Below are 22,372 nucleotides of genomic sequence, written 5' to 3'. Positions count from 1 at the left end.
AAAATCGTGAGACTTGGCAGGTATAAGTTCCAATTCGCGTCCATGTATTACGAGGTACACGGTGATTGATTTATTACAATTATTAATTAATTAAATTCTGGGGCTTTACCAGCCAAGAACACGATACGATTACGAGGCACGTCGTAGCGGGGCACTTCGGATTAATTTTCATCACCTGGGTGCGTTCTTTAACCCCCACCCATTCCATGGCACACGGGTGTTATTTTTTAATTTTGCACCCCTTCGAAATGCGGCCGCCGCGGGGCCGGCATTTGATCCCGCGACCTCTGGGATTAGCGGCGCAACACCAAAGCCACTACACCCCCTGGGTGGATAATTTACGACAGACAACGAATCTCACTAAGGCTGAAAGTTGAGCGTGTTGGTTGGTGTGAGGTCATGATGCAGAAAACAGCGCGAAAATTAGGACACGAACACGAACTGATTGAATGCAACGCTTTCGTCATCCAGTATCTTTCTTCTTGTCCGTGTCCTGTTAGTCACATAATCTTTCGCGCACACAGCTCTGTATAGGCACGTTTCGCCTGCGACGACAAAAATTTGTCAAAATAATTTACTACACCATCATCGTACGAACGTTACATTTAAATGACAACACTCACTTTGCGAACACTCCAAGTTCGCTTGGGAAAAGAAAGAAGAAGAAAAAAATCGCTTACCCTACCAAATTTGATCGACGTCAAGCTACGGTTTCTTTGACATTAAATCTTGTTTCACTGGAGGTTATATAGGAGCGAAAGAAGCACGAAACGATCGATATGCGACTATAGTAATCAGGCGAAGCCCGTTAACGTTTTCTCAGGATGTATAAACAACCCTCCTAAAGTTGCTGATGAAAAAAAAAATGAAGTCAGGAGAAAGCGGGGCGAGGTATTTAAGAAAATACAGAACAGAAAAGCGCACGCACGCACGCACACACGCACGCACGCACGGACGGACCTCATATCACGAAAAAAAAAAAAAAAAGAACGAAAGACCTGCCCCACAGGCGCCACATGCACCCGCTAGCCACGTCCTGCGAGACCAACGGGTAAGCACGTACGGCTGCCTCCGAGAACCGGGGAGAGATATATAGTACCCCCCCCCCCCCCCCCCACACACACCGCGACACAAGGCAAGGGAGCGCGCGCGGAATCGGGGAAACGAAGAAAGCGAGCGGCGCTCGCGATAAAATCGTAATTAACGGAGCATTAATTACGCATTCCAAAGCGGGCCAAAGCGCGTTAAGAAAGCTGATGCGTCCCTGACGCCAAGCGAGATATAGAAAGAAAAAAAATGAGAGAGAGGGAGAGAGAAAGAAAAACAAAGGGGGAAAAAGGGAACCAAACGGTGGCGACTTGCGAGCGATGGGGTGGTGAGTCAAGCATCGTTAGTGACGTTGCCAAATTTGCGCGTCCCAAACGCTCATCCCACCCTGAGCAGGATTCCCCCCCCCCCCCCCCCCCATTTTGTTAATTCCTGCACGGCTCTGCCTCCCCCCGGTCCGCTATTATTTCTCTTTATCGCAGTTACAAAGAGAAGCGGTGCATGTCGTGCATTCACGGCAGGGAATCAGGCAAAGAAAGGATTGCACAAGAGAAGGGGGCGAAGGAGAAATTGGTCTCGCGAAAATGCGTAGTGCCCAAAGGAAAGAAGATGAGAGAAAGAGGGAGAAAGATTTTAAGAGAAACATTGCGAACCAACACCTGAAGACTACAAGAAGAGCGCGCAGAGGGCCCAATGTTTCGGGAGCACAAACATGGGTCGGCATTAACGCAAACGACAAGACCAATTAACGACAAGAAATGCATACGAAACAGGAGGTACACAGAGAGCGTGGCAGCGGGTGTTAAAGGAACGAGAAAACAAGCAAACGAGAAACAGTGAGCACTCCCACTGCCCTATTGAAGACTGCGTCGTAAAGTAAACAAAAGGTGAAGAGACTTCGAAGAAACAAAGCTTGTACTTGGTAATGACATACAATAATTAGCTTTTGTTTCACGACTCATATTTTCGCTTTTTTAAGAGCCAATGCATGTTATGCCACTTCTCTTGTTTAGGCCGAACAAGAGAGTTGCACTGCACGCCTACCCGTGCTGTTACTTTCTATCTCATAAATTTATTTTGTGGCCGAAATAAATATGTGAAGGAGGTTCCGTAGCCATGGACTGTGCAACATTATTCACGAACCTCTCATCATTATATTTCGCTCGTCCTCGATATTTTGCGAAGTGTGGCTAACGATTGAAAGAACTCGATCGGCCCCATTTCTCACTTATAACCTCTGTTTACAGATATATAGCAGCATAAACGAGAGTGAAGGCACATATTTTAACCAGGTAAGCGTCTGGTTGGCCACCGTACGCAGGCGGAAGGGAACAGGGCGAACGGAAAAAAATGTCGCAGTCTCGCCCTAAAGGCGAAGCATCGATAACTAAAGCAAATAATTGTACAATTACACAAAGAATGGTTCCTAGTTCTATCGGACGTATAAATTAAAGTAAGCATTCGCTTACTAATTAAATTAACAGGCATGGTGTATTGCGCGCACAAACAAACATGCATAGATCTCACTCGATGACCACGAAGGATCGCTGAATAGATCTCACTCGATGACCGCGAAGGATCGCTGAATAGATCTCACTCGATGACTGTGAAGACTCGCTGCCACAACGCTGGCGTGATGGAGAGCGTTGGCAGCGGGGAGCGAACGGCTTCGTGCTGCCGCTCGCTTCATCGCGCCTCTGAAACTTAGATTACGCAACCTCCACACTAAGCACACGGAAAGACAGTGCGCGTGAAGCCACGAGTCATCTTCGCTCGCCCAAACTTTGCACCCGCTGCAAATTTCTTCTAAGATACGGCTAGCGGCCCGGTGTGCGCATAGCCGCGCGGACACCCACGTGCAGCCACGGCCCGGCTATACAAGAGGATGTGCGCTCTCCTGCCCTGGGGCGTGCTTGATCACGTGACCTCTAACACAGGATGCATGGGAAGACGGCGCGCGTCAAGCAACCATCCTTCTCTGCTCACCCTCGCACTCTTTTCCCGTGAATGCATTAGACGTTGATTGTCCTTGTATAAAGAATCCATGAAAGCTATCTACGGCAAACCGGAGCAGTGCGATGCAAGACGTTTAAATCACACACTAATCAATTAAAGGCCGACACACCATTAATAAGCAGACAGGGAGAGGGAAAGAGAAGGCATCAAAAGGGGTGAGAAAAGTAAGGCGTCGCACGCGACAGCAGATAGGAAAAGAGTGAAGAGTCCAAAATCTCTTCGCCTCGCCTCGAAACCAAATACATAAGCGAGTCACGTGGCCTGTCGTCTTCCCGTCCACACACTCGCGAGCATGTGAAAGGGAAGCCCAAGAACCAACCAGCGCGGCGGTTCTTTTTTCCCCCCGAGTAATTAATCGTCCCGAAGCGGCGGCCGCGGCGACGGACGAGACGACGTCAAGAGATTGTTTCCACCGAAGCGCGGGCAATCTAGCCATTGCTGATTAGCATTCGGAGAAAACATTCGAGTGCGAAGCGCGGGCAGCGGACAGAAGGAGAGAGCGCAGCACCCGCCGAAACCGCTCGCTTGGTCTGGTCCGAGATAAACAGCGCCCTCTATCTCCTGTCCCCTCCGATTCGCTTTCTTTCACGTCTTTCTCTAATGTATACGTGGGAACAAAGGAAGGCGACAACGCACAAACCAGACAGAATGACTAATCATCGTTTCTTTTTTTCTTTCTCGGAGGATATCAGCGCCTTCCCTTCTCTGAGGGGCCGGCGAATAGTACTGCAGGCGAAGTGGGCATCAAGTGGGGAGGGTGTCATACCGGAAGCGGCGTTTACAATACGAGAAGACAAAAAGAAAAAGGGACATAAGCACCGATTAAAAGCGAAGCGGAATTTACACTATCAGGAAGATGAGAAGAGCGAAGGAGGCCCTGGACAGTGCGAAAAACGAAGTCAGAACTTTAAGCTTCAAACGCGCACGCGGACACCAGACGTGAAAGTACGCAAGGGTGGATAGACCGCGAAACGCGGTTCTCGTATCGATCACGCTCGACAAAAATAAACAAATCGCAAAGAAACAGAGAAAAGCAACAAAAGGAGACCGCGAAAAGGAATCAATCAGTTCCCGAAGGTGGCTTAAGAGAAGAGGTCGCCGAGATAAAAATTTAATTACGCGCGAGCTGGCCCGCGAAATGCACTGTTCCCTTCCTACACGAGGCTCTCGAGCCAATTTCTCTGGGCGCGAACGAAAACCGAATTACGTGCAATAAAGAAACCTGTTCAACTTTCGACGGCGCAAGCTACATAGGCGTGTGACGTGCAGCGAATATGTGAATGAAGGAAGATGCAAGCTTGACTGCAGCGGCAGCTTAATTAATGCGAATGGCGCGTAACAAACTGAAAACATTATTACCAAGAAAGATGTAGATAAAGACTTAGAGAAAAGTAAATATTGAGAGTTGTTTACTCAAAGCGCGACCCGTCCATTTCACTGGCTCACAAGCTAGTCAACGTCAACTACAAAAAGAAAAAGAAAGGAAGAAAAAGATGCCTGACGGTCGCAAAAAAAAAAAAGGGGGGGGGGTTGATATAGAAAGAAGAAATAATAGACAGATATATGCATATGTTAACTGCACAGTGTAGCCGTCCGCGTGCAAACTGAAATCCCAATAGCCAGAACATCGCTCAGCATGATGTGGCAGAGAGAACTACGAAAACCACGTCTACAACTCGTACAAGTTGTGACGGTGGTGTTGCGTACACCTAAAGACGCGCAACACTACTACGATTAGATGACACCTTCTGGCGCATATCGCATCCATCGCTCACTTCCTTCACTGCAGACGGTGCCAACGGCGCAAAACTCAAGATACGAGCTTTAAAAAGCTACTACTACAAATACGCCTCAATGGCAGGTCCATACCGTAGTAAGCGCGGCAGTATGGTATGGTATGAATAACTTTATTTAGGTCCTGAGGGATCAGTCTGGGACTAATGCGGGCAGCTCCCACGTCGGTACAGAGAGGCCGAGCCCCTCTGCCGTCACACGGGCACTGCTCGCAACGCAATAAACCAGGTAAGAGGCGCGTAAGTGCCAGCTGGGATAGAAGACGAAGAAGTCGCGTGGCGGAGAGCACGAGCAGAACGCGCACTGCCGAACATTCGAAACCCCTCAGTTCAGCAGCGGCGTCGCAGTCTGGATGCTCTGGAAGCCTAGGCGGTACTCCAGACGACTGAAGTTCCCGAAACAACCATCGCGTTCGAAGCATTTCTACCGTGTCGCACTGCACCCCCAACTCGACCGGCATCGGCCGCAGAATCGTGAGCGCGATGGAACCCGAGGTGCGGGCGCATGTCAACCTGCCGGTGGTGCTGGTCAACCGCGAGGGCCTGTACGTGATCATCGCCGTGCTGGGCGTCTCCATCCTGGGATGCGCCTGCGTCCTCACGTACTCCTTCACCAACTACAGCAAGCTGAAGCGGAACGCCGAAGAGGTGCGCAACTACGTCGCGGCACCCTCTGGCGCCGCCAAGGTGGCCGCTGTCCAGAAGAGCGACGGTTTCGTTAGGCCTACTCAAGCTGGTGGTTATAGGATGGGCGACGCACCCTCATCATACGTGAGCCCCAGGGGTCCGGTGAATGCTGGCAACGAGGTCAGTATGGACCTGGAAAGGCAGCGTGCTGCAGATAGGAACAGACGCGACGCCTTTTCCGTGGGCCGAAACGCCAGCGACCCTTTCCCTGTGATCGCCCGGCAGGAGGCATCTGGGGCAGCGATGGGCACGCTTCAAGTCCGCGGTAAAGACGGCGACACGTCAGCTGCAGTGGCCACAGCCAGCACGGTGGGCGACGCGGCGGTCTACTCCATCATGGCCGGCAGCGTGAGCCAGGGGACAAAGCGGAGCAATTTCGCCGAAGCTAATTGAGCAAGGCAGGCGAACACCGGGAGGAGCTCAGGACTAAGCCTCGGATGACGAGAAAGGGCCTCGGGATTGTAGACACTTGTCTGAAGTGTGTATACTTATGTCTAAATTGAATCGTATTAAACATGATACAGAGTCGGAATCTTGGCTTAAACTAACAGTACATTCCGGATGCCTCTCGACGCATGAGCGTGCGCAAGGGACAAAACTAAGTGCAACGTTTCCGCTCAGGCCGCTCACGTTTACGCTAAAGCCCCTTCTTTACAGCGGGAGTAGTATGGAGGGGCTTTAGTTAACGTGTCCGCCCGTCCGTCAAAACGCCCAGCTCGCCTGCGTTTACTGGAATACCGTACACGCACGGCACCGGCGAGGCGGCTAGCGGAGAGGTTGAAAGGCTTCGCGCGCTAGCTCCAAGACACCGAAAGTAGGCGACACGACGTCACATGACGCGGAGCCAGTGAAGGCGGAGCTTAGCCCCGATCACTAGGCGAACGAGTTGAGGTGGAAAGGTTACGAAGGCTTGTAATCATCCGTAGCGCTCCTAATACCAGACGCATCACTTAAATTGTGGCACGAATGTTTTATTGCGATAGCAATTATATGGACACTCCAGGCGGATTTCTGCCATCGCCTTCACCGTGAGGTTCCGTATAAGTGAAAGCTTGTGAGGGTGAGCCGGCAAACGCGGTTCAATCTCGCGTGCGCGAGCGAGGAACACGGCCCGGATGCATGCCCTCTCCTGTGGCGCGTGAGGCAATGGGGGTCAGGCGAGGGATGAGGGGCGTTCTTCTCCGGCGGCTGCTACGGTGCTTCGAAGTCCTCCTTGCCCGCCGCTCCGTACAGAGTGGACACAACCGCGGCGTATATAACGGCGTTGGCCACACGAATCGCGGACGCCGTAGTAGACGCCTTTGGCGGAAGCCGTAGGGACGCGTTGCTGGCGCTCGGGTGTCTTGAAAGCGGTCTGTGACGTGGCTAAAGTGCGCGCCCGCGCGGGCCTCATCTTGAAAGCTATCTGCGATGTTTGCCGAGTGCGCGTAGTGCCGGCAGCTTCGTATGCGCTGTGCTTTCGACGTTTCGTACGCGTTGAAACGGAAGATGCACGGAGGTCAAATGGCTCGCGGCTGCTGCCGCGATTCCTATATGTCCAGCGTTTTCACACAGTTTCCGCTGTCATGGAGCGATGTGTGCTCGTGTTTACCTGTGCGCGCGCGACACCGTGCTGGTTAATTTAGTTAAAACACGTTGACGGCCTAGTTGGTTTCAATCCATGGTAGAATGTGTAAGCGCGACTGAACAAGGACGTAGAAAGAAGCAGACACACAAAGCGCTGTCTCCGTGTGTCTGTTTCTTTTTACGTTCTCGTTGAGAAACGCTTACGCATTCTATCATTGTTAATTTAGTTAGTAAGCGAATGTTTACAAGTTTATATGGCCGTTAAAACTACTATCTTTACTTCGTATACAGCTATCTACTAATTTGCTATCGAAATCGGTGCTCCGCCTTTCGGGTGGAACTGCGAATGTTTTTCTTTTGCTGTACCCTATGCGTCTACAAAACTTGTACAAACCGCTTCAGGGACCATTTAATTAAAGGCGCAGATACCAACTCGGCGTAACGCGGACGTGCGCCACGCGCGGCGCAGTACGCTTCGCCGGCGAAAATGAAATCAGCGTGACCGGCGCGGCTTGGCGCACGAACATGTCCTATCTTACGTCAGAGCCTCTAGACCAGAGTACGTCGTGCGCTAGCTCGACTGGTCGGCAGCATACTGGCTTACAGTTAAGGTGCGCTGAAGCGAGAGTGCCGAGTCTGCATCAAATGCAAAAGCGCTCACTCGCCGCGCACATGCGCGCGTGCGTTGTGGCAACAGCTGATCGCTGCTGCGGACCGCGTTCAACACGCCGAATTAAACGGGGGGCAAATTTTAAGTGATCCTGGCGGGAAGGAAGCTTCAACACGCGGAGGAGAGAAAAGGGAGGGGGTTTCGTAGGAGATAACGAAACTGGATTGGCGAGAACTTCCCCTTGCGGTGTGGATTCACAACAGCCCACGCCGCCACGTTGTGAAGCCACAGCATAAGGTGAAAGTCACGCTGCTGTGAAGCCACCCCTCAAGGAGAAATTCCCACATAATCCGCACGCCGTCTTTACTGTTAACTTTTTCGAATTATCGATGTGGGTTATACACGTTAAAATATGGCACTGCTTCACCTACCACATTAGCTGATACAATTTGCGCTGCCGTTTAAAAATCGGTATCGCCGGAAATGTGGCGCTGCTGCTGCCATATTAAAACAGTAACTGAGTCTATTAGCCTCGAATACAAGGCGGGGCGTGACCTCGAGGCTAATGATTCTGGGAAACAACCTCGCCTTATATTCGAATAAATACGGTATTGCTCTAAGGAAGCAGCATAAAAAAAAAGAAGGAAGCCTTGACAGCGAGCGCACTGAGGCACGCAGCCTTCATTCCCGTGAAGGAAGACTGCCTCGTTCGTTTCACGGTGAGACAGGAAAGGGGTGAGGCCCAATGCAGTCAAATTTCCGTTAGACAGAGGAACAATAATAGCAACAGGGTAAGTCTGGGGAATGCCTAACGGAAAGGCATAAACGTCTATTAGAGGTAAGGAGAAAGAAGTAACCAGTCGGAGGCTTCCACCCGTTTCTTTGCACAGCGTACAACAGTACAGGGTAGATAGAGAGGTTGAAAAATGGCAGACAGTAATGGGATTCCCTGAGAATAGAGAGCAGACGACGACAGCAGCTAGGACGGATAAGGCGGAGGCGCGGGGACGTCGACAAGCAAAAAGGAAAGGCACGCAAAATAGGTCTTGGCAGAGGAAATGGAAACACGGTCAACAGTGTGAGATTGAAAATTTAAGGCAGAAAAAGGGCAACTGTTAGAACTAAAATCAACAAAGCGCAGGAGATGCCTCTGTGAAGAGTGAGCTTTACGTGCTGATGCGAATTAAAGTACACCGGGCTTTTCCTATGGAGCAAAGATTCTGTCGACGAAATCCTGCCAGCGGTCATCAGACCTGCTCAGAAATCCCACGGTCAGAATAAAGCAGTAAGGCATCGAAGATGCACAAGATTAATTCAAGAAACTCAAGCAAGCATTTTATGCAACTGAACGGGTTTTGTTATGAAGCACTTAGCGGATGGGCGTGGGTTTAATGGGTGTTTTCATTTGGAAGCAGACTAGAAGGAAAGGGAAGCTTCTAAAGCTTAACCACATTAATTAATTAATTCATTCATTCATTCATGCAGCTGCCCAAGTGCAACTACAGATAACAAGAAAGCTACGAAATGCAACTTTATGTAATAATTTGCCTGTCTTTTATTGCTTTTTGATTTGCTAAACACATACAACTGAACTTTCATGGATGTTGTGGTCCACAAGAAGCCCACTCAAGTGACTGATGGGTAACTTTTGTAATCTTTAATATGCTTCTTCTTTCTTTAAAATTTTATGTAAATTCCCATGAACGTCATTAGCTGATACCGTAATTTCACCAATAAAACAACATTGTATTTTGTGAAATGAAAGCTTGAAAAAGTGCCTGGTGCTTTCAGAACCATGCTTCAGATACCACACGATAAACTCACCCTATTTCGCAATTTAAGAAGCTACGAATTCAACCACGAAGCAGTGATGATTTCAGGAAAAGCTGGCGTCTTTATGTTTCAAAGAGAATTCACATTGCATGTATATGCTATTCTAACGGATCATGCATGACGCTGTGACAAAGTCCAACGTTAGGCTCCCAGTTATGGTCACAATATGCACAGTCATTTATCATTATAATCGTAAAGCTTTTTCTCTAAGTTTGTTTCTTGATGCATAGTTAGTGGCTACCAAAATTTTCAGCAAAGGAATACGTAAACCAACAACACCACACTTAGGTTTAATTTAGCATGTGTTACAGTTCACATTTTCCTGTTTGTATATGAATTTATGGCAAAGCTAGACTTAGCAAAGAAAAAAATGAAAAAAATTATTGACTTGCACTCTCACCTGATGCAAGTTTTAGATGAGCTCCAGACACCTTGTCAATGTTCTTCACAAGTAAATGGTGCAGATATCGCTTGATCAATAATGCAAGAATATTCCACTCGTGACAACAAGTAACGTTGCTGCTGCGATTTCTATTTGTTGTACCTTATTTTGATTTATGGATAATATTGCACTTTGCAGATGATAGTAAACTTGTAGGGGTCTCTACAAGTTAAAGGTTATCAGATAACGCTGATTCACATACATGCATGCCACTTATATTGTTTTGCAAAAGCATTCACTTAACTTTTTTGTTACAAGGCCTTTTCAAATCGATCACCGGTGATCGACGCTTTATATTGCCAATTTTGACATATTGGAGCCATTTCTTATCCACTTCAGGCCATTCAGTAGTTAGCACAAGCACTGCACTTTCAGAATCAGTTTAAATTTTTGCGCTCCAGCGATGTTGTAATTTTGGACGGGCCTTTTGCGAACTAACGCACGCATGTTGTAGCAAAAAGAGGCATGGCTGTCTTCTTCTGTCGCGCTCGAGAAAAAGCATGCTGCTCACAATCACGCCACACTAGCACCAAAATTTTGCAATCAAATGACCCCCAGCAAGTCACAAATTAAATTATATTGCTGGCTTTGAGTGCTGAGTGGTGATAATTAACTGAAAATAATGCCACCTGTTCCCTATTGAGCTTTGGTTTGGAGTCCGAGTCGTTTTATTCCGCTGAAGTGTATTTCTGCAGGTCCGCCACATGTCTAACATGTGGACCTGGCTTTTGCAATCAGTTTCCAAGAGTTTTGGTGCACATTTATCGAAAGTCGCTCCCATAGCGTCGTCCAGCATGGCTGCGTCGTGAGGAAACGTCCTGCTCGAAACTATGCTGCACCCGCACTTGAATTTAGTGATGAGGACTCAAGTTACGATTCCGAAGATGACAGCAAAGCAGATTCAAGCTCTGATGGCAACAATGTTTTGAGTCAGCATGGGACATCCGCAGCTGCTCACCGGTAAGTTTCCTATACGACCTTGAGCGGTCTCCTCCCTTGTGCACACTTATCTGCTGATCCTTTTGCAGGATTTGAGAGCTCTATTGATTATCTTCAAAGTGCATACTTTGCTTGGTTACAATGTGTTGCCATCGGCAGCAAAGAAATTTCCGTTCATGTCAAGAAGGCCGCCCATAGCACATCTCGGCACAGCACTACAGATCAGTGCAAGACAGTTTACAACGGTGTGGGATTGCTTTCTACTCTTCTTCTCTGCAGAGGCGATAAAGATAATCTGCAAAAATGCAAACAGATATGCTTGTATGCATACTCTTGTAGTTGCCCAGCTACGCTGAGAGTGTAGCTGGGCATCGGACTTCTCATCGGACCATCCTCAGAAGATTACGAAGATGAGGAACTACAAGATGTGTTACGAGTACTGCAAAGTTCAACAAAAACCAGACGTATTGTGGGAAAAGTGTTGAGTGCTCCTATGCTTCACAAAATCCAGGAAATGCTTGACTGCATGGCATGAGCAATGAACTGGCCTTAATTTCTTTTTTTGTACCCGAAGAACAGCAGTATACTGAGCATTTATTTTTTCAGACACTATTGCTGGGTTATTTAATATTTCAAATGTATATTCTGAATTTCCTTTGATATTAATGTTTTTGTAGATATCATGTTCTTTTATTGTTTTTATCAACTGGCAGCAAAAATGGCACTTTCTAGAATTTTTATGTTCTACCTAATGCATTTTTTTGGCAACGTTTGTTTTTCGAAAGAGCATTTCATTACGCACAATATGCTATGCTGCAATGTGTGCTGGAGTATTATTTGTAGTAGCAAATATTTTTTTTTTCATGACCTATAAAAACGACCATTTTCTCGTGGTAACGAAAGAGTTAAAAATCCCACTGTCCAACGGCACAAAATGGTTGTCAGGCATACTAGCAGTAACAGATGAAGCTTCCCATCATTCTACTATCGCTAATATGTCCACTGCAAGGCCTGTGTTGCAAGAAAAAATAATACAAAAGGAAAGAGAAAGAAATAAAAAAGAAATTTGCACTCCATCGTGAAATACTTAGTTCTCTGTATTCTGGCAATTTCAAGACAATTTGATTCTCAGGCAGCTTTCAAGCTTGGAAACCTATTCTTCTCGTGACTGTGATGCCACAATGTGAAGAATTACTTGCCTAATCTTAATATGCAAACGTTCGGAATGACTAATTTACACAATATGTAACTTATGTTCTGCTTCTCATCTAACTGGTCAGGGTCGACTGCGCTACACACGATGAGGCCTCTATGGAGGTGCTATAATGTAAGACCCCACTTTTGAAAAACATGGGTAACCACAGACAAAGCATAAAGAAATAAAACTGAAAAAAATAAAGAAAGAAATGCTACATACCGCATGCAGGCACATCCGAGCCTTGACACAACCTCCACTGGTTGAGCAATGCACTCAGCTAATACCAGGAACAGCTGATGAACCATAAGCATGAGACCTCGTACTTGGGTAAGAGCACCTGATGCTGCATGTACAAAAGAAAGGTGCTATGTTAATTTGACTCTGTTGAGCAACTGCTTTCTCCAAGCTCCTCCCTATTGTTACCACGACAAAAGTAAGTAGAATAGAATGAATCACTGAATTTAGTTGTTCAAACATGTGTTTACGGCACCTACCAATGCAGTCTTTAGTGAAAAGAATGACTTGATGAAGTGCAAGCCATCTAATAAAAAAACATTAGCTTCCAAAACTGGTGCACCTTAAATATGGCAGACTTTTGGTGCCTACATATGGAACGGTTTTGTACGTTTAACTCTATCGGTCAGGTTTAGGACAGGTTGTCAATTATAGGTTTTATTTCAATGAATTGCAAAAGACACATCCATACGACAAGTTAAGCACAGTCAGCTGCAGCCACCAAGATAAATAAGCACATCTCAAGCTGAGGATCATCAACAAACTGCAGTGCCGTGTTCCCCCAATCAGAATTTTTCTTCATGCAATGGATAAGCACTGTGAGCTGCACTGCTGCCCTGCTTTATAAGCAACATGCTCGTGGTCAAAGCACTAGTGGGCGTTTTCGTTTTGCCCTCACCTGACAGCTCCCCCAGGTATTCCACCACCAGCTCTGTCGCCAGGCCGCAGCACTGCTTGAAGTTGTTGGCAAAGCCATCCCAACCACGGTATGTTTTTGATGCTCGACGCAACCATCCTTGAAGCATTGGAAGCAGCAAGTGATTCACGGCATAGACACCAAATTCTGGCCCTGCAAAAGAATACATGCAGTAGAGCCATTAATCTGGTGATGACTATTTCTCACAAGCTCAATGTAGATCCTTTGCAGAAGTGCTATGTAAAATTTACTGCCCTCATGATGCAGGTATACATAATATATGTACAGTTAAAGCAACTTATAACCCATCCCCCACATATAACAATCCAGTGGTTCAATGGCCAGATTTCATTTGCGCCAACAATTTAGGAACCTGCCCACGTCAAGTTCAGATACAGCTCCAATTTTTCAAGCTATGTAGCTCTTATAATAAACACTTTGAGCCTGCTTGCCAAAAAGGAGAAAAAAAAATGAATGCATTTGGTGACTCTAGAGATATGAAAGCATTCAAGTGCTTTAGGGTAATTTTACCTCTCTGGCACCCTTCGCGCAAGTGTGGAGAGTGTGAAAAAGGAAAAAAAAAAGAAACTGATCAGCAAATGCGAGGTGCTCATAAGATAACAAGACTTCGGTTACTAGCATGGCTCATGCGATCACTTGATCAACTTTGTTCAGTTATTTTTTTGCAGTAAAATATGTCCCGCACCATGGCTGTTCTGGCATAAGACCTGTATATGTTACAGGAAAAAAGCAACTGATTACAATCACTTCATTCAAAAATGTAATACATTACAGGGACTGATTACTGCCCCATGAAAGTAATTGAGGAATTGTACAATAGTAATCAACTACTTCTATGATACTTTCCTCTAAACTTTAATTGACATTGCATCAATAGAGTAAAGAAAACAAGCTGGCCTAGCACTTTCAGTGCATCCTATGCAGCCCTTCACACAATGCTTATCTGCACCAACAACTGGTTTTAAAAAAAATTTGTTGGTGATCATCCCTCTTTTTTGCTGTCGAGACATCAGCAGCGACACTGAAAACTTGCTTGAAGAAAACGAGGGCAGGTTTAGCCAGTTCTCTCAATGTGCAAGCTAGGGGTGGGGGGGAGGGTGGTGTTATGACATATATGGATCTTGTTCACAAGATTGTGGTTGCTCATCATTTGAGCCCTCTATGAAGCATAGTGCTTCATTGTTGTGGGGCCTCTGAGAAGACGCTCCTAGTTAAACCAATGAAAAACTGAAAAAACTGTCCACATGTGATTTCCTGGCTGTAATGTCCTAAGTGGCCTTTGCCATCGAGACATACCAGCACCTGTTAAATTCGTCAGTCAACATCTGGCGGAGCATTAAGATGAGGAAACAAAATTATTAGTGAGGGCCCCAGGTTTGCCCGTCTGAACATGTACATTTGCAACACTGCTGCCTGGCACGATGTAAGGTGTTCTACAGCAGTTTTCGCCAAATTCAGGTTCTCGAAGATGCGTCATTTGTTACCGCTTGCCTCATCAATAAAGTAACTGATTGCATGTAAATAATTACTGAAAAAAGTAACTGAATTACAGTAAGCATCATCGAGTAAACAAAGTAATTGTTAAGTTACAATATTACTAGAAAATGTAGTTGATTGCAAGTAATTAACTACATGTAATTCATTATTTACTAGTCTGGCTGACATGCACACTCCCTCATTTGCCATTCACTGTATTTCATCAGTTCAAAGTGCCTGTGCCTACTCCCATCTCTTCATTTTTGAGGGCAGATAATGTAAAGTGCACTCTTAGGCAGTTAGCGCGCACACGTCAAACACACTAAAACATACATGCACGTACACATTATACATCTCAAGATCAATAGGAAGCAAGAAACCTTAACTGTAGACTGCTATGTAATGTACTGTCACTGCAAGGTGAATCTGAATGCGAATTTGGCCTGCAGGTGTGGCTGCATGGTAGGGCTCTCCGAAGTGCCGCGAAGGTACATTTGAAGCTTAAATTCATGTACATTATTATTGAGTACATGAAATGTACTCAATAATAAAAAGAAGAACCCTGATGATGACGATCATCATCCTTATCATCCGCTTATTCATGTCCAGTGCAGAATGAAGGCCTCTCGAAGCGATTTCCACTAACCCTTGTCCTGTGTCAGGTGACCCCATCTCACGCCAGCAAATCTCCTAATTTCATCACACCGCCTAATTTTCTGCCATCCTCAACCGTGCTTCCCTTCTCCTGACACCCATTTCTGCAACTCTAATATAGTACCACAGGTAATCTACCCTGTGCATTACATAGCCTGTACAGCTCTGTTTTTTCCTCTTAAGGGGGCCATCAAACGTTTTGAACACGCTAAGAAAACATTGCTAATCTGTAGAAGAGGCTGCTGTGAACATGTTAGCCAAACATTATTGCACTGTGTGCAGCAGGAAATTGTTACGCGAAGGACGAGTCAGTAAGACGAGCAACTATTTACAGGTTATATTTACAACAGCGGTTGCAGCGCTGACTGGTTAGATTCACAGCGCGCGCCCAGTTCATTCTTTCTCCTCTTATCTTGAGTGATGGCGCCATGCGCCTCGTTCAAACAATCAAATACCACATGTGTGTAGCATAATCCCCCACGGCAGAAGCGACGTCCCGGAGCATTTAAATGTCATCACTAGGAGGGAGATACTGCTTCAGTTGTGTAATGTACGCTATATCACTGGACTGGGATGCAGATGGGGCGTCAGGGGCGATCTCGTAGGTGACGGGAGTCATGGTACGAAGTGCTCAGTATGGGCCTGAGTAATGAGACAGCAGTTTCTCTGACAGGCCGACCTGACGCGACGGAGACCATAGAAGCACCAAAGAACCAGGCGGGAAGTGCACGTCTCGGTGTCGCCGGTTGTACAAACGCCTTTCACTCTCTTGGGATTTCAGAAGGCGGTCATGAGCAATTTCCCTTGTGTGGGCACAGCGGGTGATGGCGTCAAGTGCATATTCACTGGTCGGTGCCACGTGAACAGGGAGGGTTGTGTCGAGGGGCAGTGTTGTTCTCGGCCGAACAGAAGGGAAAATGGGGAATAACCAGCTGCGTCGTGGTGCGAGGAATTATAAGCAAATGTGACAAACGGTAGAGCGAGGTCCCATTCAGTGTGGTCTGAAGAGACATATTTTGCAAGCATGTCTGTGAGAGTGCGATTGAGAGGCTCCGTGAGGCCATTTGTTTGTGGATGGTATGACGTGGATAGCTCGTGCCTCATGGCACAGAACTGCAGGATGTCTGCGATAACTTTTGATACAAATGCCCGGCCACGGTCTCTGAGATGTTGTCGCAGAGCTCCGTGTAATAAGATCATGTCGCATAGAAGAAAATCGGCAACATCTGTGGCGCAGCTTGTAGGAAGCACTCGGGTGATGGCGTAGCGCGTGGCGTAATCCGTGGCCACAGCGGTCCACCTGTTCCCAGAGGTAGAAATAGGAAAAGGGCCAAGTAATTCCAAACCAACACAAAAGAATGGTTCGACGGGAATGTTGAGAGGTTGAAGGTACCCAGCAGGGAGCGTCGATGATGTCTTGCGTCGCTGGCATTTCTCACACGCAGCTATGTATCTTCGGACGGAGCGAGCAAGCCCTGGCCAAAAGAAGCGTTGGCGGATCCGGTCGTAGGTATGTGACACACTCAGGTGACTGGCAGTGGGGAGGTCGTGAAGTTCGTGGAGAACAGCCGAGCAAAGGTGTTTAGGGATCACAAGGAGTAATGGCCGTCAGGGTGAATATTCTGGCGGTAGAGGAGGTCATCTTGAAGTGTGAATAAGTGAAGGGAACTGTCGGCAAGTGATGATTCCAGGCGGTCAATGATGATACGCAAGGACGGGTCACGCCGCTGCTCGTCGGTCACATGGAGCAGTAAAAAAACAAAGAGAACACAGGCGTCAGTGTCAGTATCAGACGTAGAGGTCGCGTCTTCGACTGGGTAGCGAGAGAGGCAATCTGCATCCTGGTGTTGGCGTCCCGACTTGTAAGTCACTGTGTAAGGATATTCTTGTAGTTGGAGGGCCCAACGACCGAGCCGGCCAGTAGGATCCTTGAGTGACGAAAGTCAGTGGAACGCATGATGGTCTGTGATTACTGAGAACGACTTGCCATATAAATATGGGTGGAACTTTGAAACAGCTCAGACGAGAGCAAGACATTTGCGCTTGGTAACCGAATAGTTGCGCTCTGCAGTTGTAAAGAGCCGGCTAGCATAGGCTATAACACGGCCGTGTCCGTGTTGGCATTGCGATAAGATGGCGCCGATCCCATAACCACTGGCATCGGTTCGGACCTCTGTAGGTGCGTACGGGTCAAAGTGGTCCAAGAGCGGTGGATTGGTGAGAATCGTGATAAGGTGCGAGAATGCAGCAGCCTGAGGGGAACCCCACGTAAAAGGCAAGTCTTTCTTCAGAAGTTCAGTGAGTGGTCGAGCGATTGCTGCGAAATCTTTCACGCACCGTCGGAAATAAGAACAGAGCCCCACAAAACTCCAGATGTCTTTGACAGACTGAGGTACAGGAAAAGCCGTTACTGCTCGAACCTTCTCCGGGTCAGGTTGTACTCCGGAAGCATCGATGAGATGGCCTAGCACTGTAGTCTGTCGGCGCCCAAAGTGGCACTTGGATGAGTTTAATTGGAGTCCAGCCTTGCAGAAGACGTCAAGGATAGCTGCGACGCGCTCAAGGTGCGTCTCAAATGTAGGAGAAAACACAAGGACGTCGTTGAGGTAACAAAGGCAAGTTGACCATTTGAAACCTTGAAGCAGAGAGTCGATCATCTGTTCGAATGTGGCAGGGGAATTGCATAAACCGAACGGCATAACCTTGGATTGGTAGAGGCCATTTGGGGCGATGAAAGCGGTCTTTTCTTGGTCTTGCTCATCGACGGAAATCTGCCAATAACCAGATCGAAGATCGGTGGACGAAAAGTACTTGGCACCGTGAAGACAATCAAGAGCGTCATCGATTCGTGGTAAAGGGTAAACATCCTTTTTAGTAATTCGGTTTAGGTGGCCGTAATCACTGAAGAAATGCCACGTGCAATCTTTCTTTTTGACGAGCATGACCGGCGATGTCCAAGAACTCGACGACAGCTCAACAATGCCTCTGGCAAGCATCTTGTTTACTTCCTGCTGAATAACTTGCCGCTCTGCCGTGGACATGCAACATGGTCGGCGGTGAATGGGAACAGCATCACCAGTATTTATCCGATGCTTAACAAGGGACGTCTGACCAAGTGGTTGATTGTCAGTGTCAAATATGTCGCGCTAAGAAAACAAAAGGCGATATAGGGCGGCTGCTTGGTCAGATGCGAGGTCCGGAGCGACCATGGGATGTAATGGGCCATCGAGGATCAAGGCATCCTGCGTGTAATCAGCAGGATCTGGAAACGTGTTGGCTGCAAAAGCAGTGACGTGGTCGTCTGTCAATGACCGGAGTGTGGCCACCGCTATGCCTTCAGGTAACACTTGCTTTGTCAAGCCAAAATTGATAACGGGGAGACACGTCCAATTAGCGGCAAGGGTTACGACGGAGTGTGGCACAGAGATGTCGGGTGCCAGGAGGATATCACGAATAGGTGCGACGACATAGTCGCCACCAAACACGGTTGCCATTGAGGCCAATTTGACGAAGGTTAGGGCTTTTGGAGGTAAGTGAATAAACGCTGTAGTGCAGAGGGTGTTTGGTTGTGCGGGGCGAACACCTGAAAGAAGAGGAAGCTCGAGGCACAGAGTACCGGTGGAACAGTTGATGAGGGCAGAATGCGTCGTCAGAAAGTCGAGCCCGAAGATTAGGTCATGAGGGCAACTGGTCAGCATGATGAACAGGACTGGAACTTGGCAGCCAGCAATTCCTATGCGAGCAGTGCACATACCCCTGACGGCAACAGTGGCACCATTGGTGACGCGTACGGCTCCAGTGATGGCAGGCGTAATAACTTTTTTGAGGCGACGACATAGGTTACACTCATTATGGACACTTGGGCTCCAGTATCAATTAATACCGTCAACGGAACACCATCTACGTCTACTTCAATTAGGTTCATGTTGGTGAGGAGCATCAACGGAGGATTTGGACAGGACGAACGTCATGCAGCACTACCTCCAAGAGCCGCATGGTCTAGTTTTCCATCCGTCAGTTTGGCGAAGAAAAGCGGCGAGGTTGGGGTGACGGGGAGCAACAGCGTTGAGGCGACGGCGATAGCATGGAGGAGCGGCTGTCAGGGGCATCAGAAGTAGGGTACAAACGGTGAGATGAATAACGGCGAGCGTCGGCGCATGGGCGAGGAGCAGGGAATGAGCTACAGTACAGCAGCATCCAGGTGGTGCGGCAGTGGTGGGATACATGACAAACGCGGTGGCAGCAGAAGCAGATCGGCTTGCCTGCGGTTCGCCATTCAGCAGGATTGCGTGGTCTGGGAGCGAAATACTGGTCATTACAGGTTGTGGACATGGGAATGGGTGCCAAATCAGGTCGGGAGACAGAGCAGGCGGTAGGGATGCCAAGGTTTGCAATTTCTTGCCGCACAACTGCTTGAATAACGGAAATAGTGGACGCCGCTTGGTCAAAGATACCGTCAGGGGGTCGTGGAAGAAGGGGGGCCAGACTCGCCGCTTCAATCTCAAGGTGAATGATTCGTGTGACGTTCTCTTGAAAATGGTCATGTGGCGGTAAGAGTGGAGCAAGAGGATGTGGCAGGAGTGTTTGGGAGCAGGGACAACTGTGAGACGACGCGGCGGCTTTTGGCTACCTTGAAGCGGCGGCATTCTTTGACAATGGTGTCGACGGTAGAACATAGTTGAAAGCAAATTGATAGCGTTGTCCCCGATGCCTTTTAGGATATGGCCCACCTTGTCAACCTTGGTCATGTGGCCGTCGACTTTCCGGCAAAGTGCGAGCACTTCCTGTATGTAGGAGACATACGATTCGGTCGACGACTGGACACGGGTGGCAAGCTCTTTTCGCGAAGCCTGTTGGCGACCTGACGGGTTGCCAAATAGGTCGCGAAGCCGCTCTTTGAAAATGTCCCAGCTGGAGAGTTCGATTTCATGGGTGCGAAACCAGACATGTGGTGTCCCGTCCAGATAAAAGATCACATTGGCAAGCATGATGGCAGGGTCCCATTGGTGGCTTTGGCTAACATACATGCTGAGCCAGACGTCGACGTAAACGTCATTTTGGGTGGAGAATGTCCCAGGATCATGGAGACTAGGAACCGTAATGTACGTTGTGGTTGGCGCCGCAAGTGTAGGTGGCGATGGGGTGGTTCCATAGGAAGCCATGGCTGAGAAGATGACGGTGCGGCTGCTTCGGAGCTCCGTGGCGAGGACAGAGAACGTTCCACCTCCACCACAATGTTTTGTGAAGGACGAGTCAGTAAAACGAGCAACTATTCACAGGTTATATTTACAACAGTGGTTGCAGCGCTGACTGGTTAGATTCACAGCGCGAGCCCAGTTCGTTCTTCCTCGTCTTTTCTCGAGTGATGGGGCCCACGAGTCTCGTTCAAACAATCAAATACCACACGCGTGTAGCAATATTTACTATCCCACAAAAAAGATTGCTTGCTTTCTCCTTAGCAAGGTTGTCAGCAGCTACGCCCAAACAGCCAGGAAGTGAATTTTGGCAGATTTCGTGAGTGCAATGGCATTCTCAGCAATGCTATATAATTGCTAATTTTGAGTTAAATAAATGGAAAACATATATGTCTGCAATCTCAAAAATACTAAAAAGTACTCTATCTTTGCACTTCCGGTCTGCACACGACAGTTGCGCGCAGCTGCATTTGCTGCCCACAGCCTTCAAGACTGCCCCAGCATGCTGCATAACGTAGATACTGGGACGAGCCCTCTCACCAGCGTAGACACTCTGTAACTGTGTGGTCTGATTGGTCTCTGTAAATAACTTAGCTACAGACGCCCAAACACCGATCTTACATCTAGAGAGAGCCGTGCATGCCTCAACCATAAGTAGTGTCATAAAGAAAAAACAAATGAAAATGCCCAACTTGAGGGTGGGGGGGGGGTAATGCCCCTTGCCATCTCCTCTGTGTAGCTTCCAGCACACCAGGGGAGACGAAAGGAGAGAGAAAGCTGCATATCAGTGTGATAACTACCTCTAACTCCATTTATACTCAAAGAATTAAATGTTTTGTGGCAGGGATTAGTGGGTCAATGTCCTTTATTAGCGAGGTGATTTTCTGATTAGTTAGAAAGGTATTTCAGGGCTCCTTTAACATCAACTAGCATATTGGCTACCACCGTTTGTTGTCTAGTCCCTGCTGTCTTCTTGTCTCTTAAGGTTACCCCCAACGCACTTAGCTCCATCGTTTGTTGTGTGGTCCTAAACTTCTTTTCTAACTTCTTTGTTAACCTCCAACTACCTGCTCCACAATTTAGTCCTGGTAGAATGCAGTGATCAGACCCTTTTCTTTTCATGGACAGCAGTAGCAAGCTGCCGATCATGACTTGGTTATGCTTCCTGTATGCACTCAAACCCTGGTGTTCTCCATAAGCTAGCCAACTTGCTCTGCTTGACAGGGAATGCAATTGCAAGAAACTCACCAGGAACCTCTCGAAGTCCTCTGAACATCTGAAAGAGTGTGTCAATTGTGTGCGGTTGGTAGCGGCGAGGACATGTGGCCACTGCCCCAGCCAGGCCCTCCAGCAGCAGAAACCACACGTGCAGCACTCCTGTTGGCCGATCAAGCTCTTCCAGGCTCACGGTCTGGTCAACGAAGGCCGGTACTCGCTCTTCAGCTATTTCATTCTGGGATGAGAAGTTCAAGCTATTAGCTAGGCCAGGAATTTTCCTCAGCCCCACCATATTTCTAAAGGTGTCAAAGATTCCCCTTGTCCTCGGTCCCAGACATGCACGCAGGAGATGTTACAGATGCACACACCTTCAAGAAATATTAAAGCTTGGTAAAGAATTGTCCATGATTTACCACACAAAGATAATAGTAAGAACAGCCATACATAAATGCAAGAGGTACATATTTGTTTCTTTCCCTACCGTAGATGAGCTGTGCTCGTCCACACGGTTTGTACGACTCCCACTGAAGACGAGCTGGGCTCATCCACGCTTAAACATGCGCTTGTGCACTGCCACAGTCAAGCTACCATGATAAATCTTGTTTAGTTATTTTTGGCTTCAAGAATGGTGCAGTAAAATAATGAAAAATGCACTCTAAGCTTCCATTTTGGTCAAGAAACGTTTCGATGCCGGCAACTGGGATTTAAAAATGGCATTGTCCTTTGTGCGTGCATGTGCCAGCATT

At 47.7% G+C, this 22,372-nt stretch overlaps 1 protein-coding gene across 1 annotated transcript in view; it reads right to left on the bottom strand.

Moving 5' to 3' along the window:
- The window catches only part of LOC126521943 (brefeldin A-inhibited guanine nucleotide-exchange protein 3), a 101,956-nt gene that overhangs the window by 23,638 nt on the left and 55,946 nt on the right, over positions 1 to 22,372 (bottom strand). Inside the window, exons 27-29 of the mRNA XM_050170688.3 lie at positions 21,657 to 21,861; positions 13,045 to 13,215; positions 12,351 to 12,474 (exon numbers count right to left, since the gene is read on the bottom strand). Coding sequence (XP_050026645.2) covers positions 12,351 to 12,474; positions 13,045 to 13,215; positions 21,657 to 21,861 — 500 coding nt within the window. The remainder of the gene's footprint in view (positions 1 to 12,350; positions 12,475 to 13,044; positions 13,216 to 21,656; positions 21,862 to 22,372) is intronic.

This window comes from Dermacentor andersoni, chromosome 6 (genome assembly GCF_023375885.2).
Source record: "Dermacentor andersoni chromosome 6, qqDerAnde1_hic_scaffold, whole genome shotgun sequence".
Lineage (NCBI taxonomy): Eukaryota > Metazoa > Arthropoda > Arachnida > Ixodida > Ixodidae > Dermacentor > Dermacentor andersoni.
This window is presented reverse-complemented; position numbering and strand designations above follow the sequence as displayed.